This window comes from Antrostomus carolinensis, unplaced genomic scaffold (assembly GCF_000700745.2).
Source record: "Antrostomus carolinensis isolate BGI_N321 unplaced genomic scaffold, ASM70074v2 Scaffold2484, whole genome shotgun sequence".
Lineage (NCBI taxonomy): Eukaryota > Metazoa > Chordata > Aves > Caprimulgiformes > Caprimulgidae > Antrostomus > Antrostomus carolinensis.
The window spans coordinates 1-4,257 of NW_010312628.1; the positions used below are offsets into that span (position 1 = coordinate 1).

Here is a 4,257-nt window from a genome sequence, read left to right on the forward strand (position 1 = left end):
GGCGGGGGGTGGGGGTGCCTCGTCCGGAAGGGTCACCGGGTGCAACTAAGATGTTGGGTTGTTTTTTTTCCTTTTAGATTTCCTGTGTTTATGCGTGTAACCCGAAGCAAGGGTTGTCCTCGCCAGCTCTTCCTTTCAGCGGCTGTAAGAGCACCGAGAAGATGGTGAATGTTCTGAAAGGTGTTCTGATCGAATGGTTAGTAACGGCACTCACTCACTCACTCTTGCTGTGTCCAGGTCTGCTGGTTTCTGTAGAGCTGGAAATATTGTAAGTAACTTAAGACCAACAAAACAAAAGGAATTGTTGTGAGGAGGAGTGATGCTGAACAAGCAGACAAAAGAAAAGTGCAGCCTTTGGAGGAAGAAGGAGAGAGGCAGTTGTAGGTAATCCTAATTCCAAACCCCTTTTTTCTTTTCAAGATATTGTTTTCCACTTACACTTAACCATTAGATGTTCCCTCTTGTTCTTTATATTGCTTAGAAATAATGGGGTTTTTTTGTTGTTTGTGAGCAATGTGTTTCTTCCTGATTCTAGAGGAAGATTAGACAATCTTTCATTCTTCCTTTTCTGTCTTTTTTTCAACTCCAGTCCAAATTTCGTTTAAGGCTGACGTGTGGCTCTGTAGATGATACTTGAAAGGAATATGCTTGTAGTTTGTAAAAGTAAACTTTTGATGTATATGCAGTAAACATGTTTTCATGCAATCTGGAGTCTCTCAACTAAGAATCAGGTAACTGGTTACCTCCAAAGTAAAAAGCATCGGTCAAGGTTTGTGGGGTCACTGCCTAGCATGATATGACATGTAAGATTTCTGCTGTACCCTTAGACTGTAAACATATTTGTTAACATATATATATTTGTTATAACTGCACAAAAGCAGAAGAGTGTGGAATGTCTTGTGATGTGCCTGCATGGTGCATATAGCTGTGAGCTTGTTGCAGCCAACTTCTGAGCTGACTGGACATTAGCCAGCTGAAGTCTGGATATCTAATGGCTGTGTGTCAGCAGTTCAGAGCCTAAGCTCTGCTATAACAAAAAGCCTGTCTTCTCAAGTTTGTTTTCATGCTAGTACCTTGACAAATCTTCTGAAGCCCAAGAAATTACCTGCCTGCAGCTGACTATGTAAAGATCCCCAGAGTAGAATTCTTGACTAACCAGGCAAGAAGTTCTAAAAACTCAAACAGTTAGCAAAATATTTTATTTTGCACCTTACTTGTTTATTTTACATGTACCTAAAGATATGTGTGTTTTTATTCAACTCGTTGGCCACGTCCCACTTAGTATTAGCTTGGAACTTAATATTCTGCTTGGAAGGGAATTTTCTGTTTGATAACAAATCTACAGCATTTGTTCTGCCATCAGATATTTTCAACAGCCCCCTGGGAAACTGACCTTTGAGTTGATTTTGCTAGTTATTGGTGGTTTGGTTTTGTTTGTTTGTTTATTTCCTCCCCACCTTTGCATAAGGGTAGCCCATGATTGGGCACAAAATTTCATCTTAGGAGAAGATGTGGAATTATTATAACCTGTCCCCTTGTTTATACTTCAGGTACAAGTTTTTTACAAATGAGAATGTTTAAGATACCCAATGGACAGGGAATAGGAAAAAAAAAAAGACACTTCTGAGCGTGTAAATCACGCAAATAAAATAGTGAAATGTTGTGCAGTTCTGTTTTTCCATATTCTTCCAATAAATAGCTGAACTTTTCTGAAGATACCATCCTCAAGTACTGTAATGAGATCAGTGTTTGTAGTGTGACATTTACTGGCACTGGTTACAGCTCTGTATGTTGATTTGTGAAAACCAGTCTGTGTGCTGCCGAACATCATGCGGGCTGGTCATACCAGCTAGGACAAAAGCCCGTGCCCATCCGGTGCTGCTCACGTGAGTCACTACGGTCCAGCAGAGTAGAACAAGCAAAAAATAAACCTCCTTGCACCCATCCAGAAGGGGATGTGGAGGAATGCTGGCAACCACATGCTTCTGGTATCTCATTTTTCTCAGCTCTTCTGTTTCTTTTCTTACATGCCAGAGCACATAAATAACGGCTTTTCCAAAGAAAGTACAGCTTCCAGACTTCCCATTCTCCTATCCTCAAAATTACTTTGTACTTTGAAAACTCATTCTAGTCATGCTTCTGCAGGTTTGAGGCTAAAATTAAAGACTGTTCTTCAAGTTGCTGGGTAAGGGGAAGGGTTTGGTTTCATAGTGTGTGTCTTTGCACCAGATACAGTTTTAGGTAAGGGAGAATTAGGCCTCATACAGCATTTAAAAGATTTCCTTGGCTAATCTTCCCTCTTTTATGATTTACTCCATTACTAAGAATTCTTTTTAAGAATTATTGTGTTGCCAAAACAACTATGTTCATAATTTTGAAAGTGTCCTGAGCTACCTGATTCCAGTTTCCTGTATTTCTTGCACATATTCTTCTCCAGTTGTTGCAATCAAATACTAAGTTTTACCAAAGAGCATGTTTTTCCTGTTTTGTAAAAACTATCATCAGAATAATATTGTCTAAATTCTTCAAAATTTCAGTGGAAATATTATATTTTGAAGCCACTTTATCTAACTTCTTGGGTAATGCAGCTGTTTCAGTTACCTGTAATTTCCATACTTACAAAATGTTTTCTTCTAAACACTCAAATTTAACATAAAAAGTGACATAATGAAAAAGAAGAGACCGTTCGGTTACGGTGTGATAAATGTACAATTCATATGGGACCACTTTTTCACTGTGCTGTACTACTTCGAGTGAGATCTGTGTTCTCTTGGGTTTTGGTTACTTTTAAGCAAAAATATGCTTTAAGAAAACATGTTTTTATGGTGCTATTTCTGAAGATAGAAATGTAAGTTCAAATTTGCCTCATTAAGGGTTGGTTGGTTTTGGTGGTGGGGTTTTTTTGGGTTTGTTTTTGTTTCAAGCTACTTTAACAGCAGCATAGGGGCACTTCTCTGGTAACCAAGCAGCCACTTTTCTTTAGCCTTTGGTATCAGTTTATTTTTACTTCTAAAGTAACCCAAGCAATTACTATTGTGAAAGAAACAACTTTTTCAAAAGCTTCATAAACTTTCTTTAAAATGTGAGCAACTCTTGAAATTAATTTTAATCTTCCAAAAAACTTTGGGAGTGTTTTCAAAGGGTATGGTTTTTGTTTGATTTTATTTGTATCTTATTACAGTGAGGTGGGATCTGATGTGTGTTTGTCTCTACAGTGACCCAGCAATGAAGCAGTTTCTGCTCTACTTGGATGAGTCAAATGCATTGGGAAAGAAGTTCATCATACAAGACTTGGATGAAACTCATGTCTTTGTATTAGCCGAGTTGGTTAACTTCCTCCAGGAGAGAGTGGGCGAATTAATGGACCAGAACTCTTTTCCCATTACTCAGAAGTAAAAAGACTAGAGAAGTGACATTACTGCCAGTTTTGGAATAGTGAATTTCAATAGCTTGGGTTGTTACTGTTTTAATAGATACACTGTGGTTAGTTAGTCCTACATGGAAGTGGCTAGTTTAGAAGATGGATCATTTTTGTAAACAAAATACTCTTGAATTGGACTTTATTTCTCATTTTGAAAGATTATGGTATCTTTATTAAAATCCTTAAAATTATATATACACTTCAGGACTTGTCTAGGGAATTTTTGATGCATGCTCTCTGTTTTTCCTTTAGGATTTTTATCTTGCAAGATGGTATGACGCAAAAATTAGAGTAGTGTTTCTGTACTGGAATGCTTTATGAACTCCTCTGACACGTGACATTCCTGTGGAATTTATTAAATCTGGTTATAGTATGATTGATAACATTTGAAGAATGTCTATTAAAGTATGATTTGTGCGTGATGGAACATCTCCTTGAGTTGAAGGTGTGGTCAAATACTGCTTTAACTTAATAGGTTTTATACACCAAAATGACAGTTGGTGCAAGTTTTCTCTTTGTGTGTGTGGGGGTTTTGGTTTGGGGTTTTGTTTTTGGGTTTTTTTTTTTTTGGGGGGGGGGGGGGTCAGTTGTTGGCTGTTGTTGTTTATTTGGGGTTTTTTTTCCCAAACATTTTACAAATGCCCCATACTACTTGCCGACTTTTACCAAGGCTGTGCTTTCTGCGTTGTTCTGGGTGTGAGGAGTGGTGGTAATCTAGGAGTTTGGAGGGGAGCAGGGGATATGAGGAGATGGGGACAACAAAATCTGTTATCCCAGATCATCACATTTGAATTGTAAACTGATTACTTGCATATCAACAGTAGTAAATTAAAGGG

The 4,257-nt window shown here is 38.0% G+C and overlaps 1 protein-coding gene across 1 annotated transcript; it reads left to right on the forward strand.

Moving 5' to 3' along the window:
• The first annotated feature begins 100 nt into the window (after positions 1–100).
• On the forward strand, positions 101–3,614 carry GTF2H5 (general transcription factor IIH subunit 5). Its single transcript, XM_010167042.1, has 2 exons — positions 101–196; positions 3,216–3,614. Exons 1-2 carry the CDS (start codon positions 162–164, stop codon positions 3,394–3,396), a joined length of 216 nt encoding a protein of 71 aa, XP_010165344.1. The 5' UTR covers positions 101–161; the 3' UTR covers positions 3,397–3,614.
• The last annotated feature ends 643 nt before the right edge of the window (positions 3,615–4,257 follow it).

What these genes read in the sequence shown, in the direction of transcription:
- GTF2H5 (XM_010167042.1), top strand. Translation starts at nt 162, where the DNA reads ATGGTGAATGTTCTGAAAGGTGTTCTGATCGAATG. An exon ending in AAAGGTGTTCTGATCGAATG is followed by an intron (nt 197 to 3,215) that starts GTTAGTAACGGC and finishes TTGTCTCTACAG; the next exon opens with TGACCCAGCAATGAAGCAGT.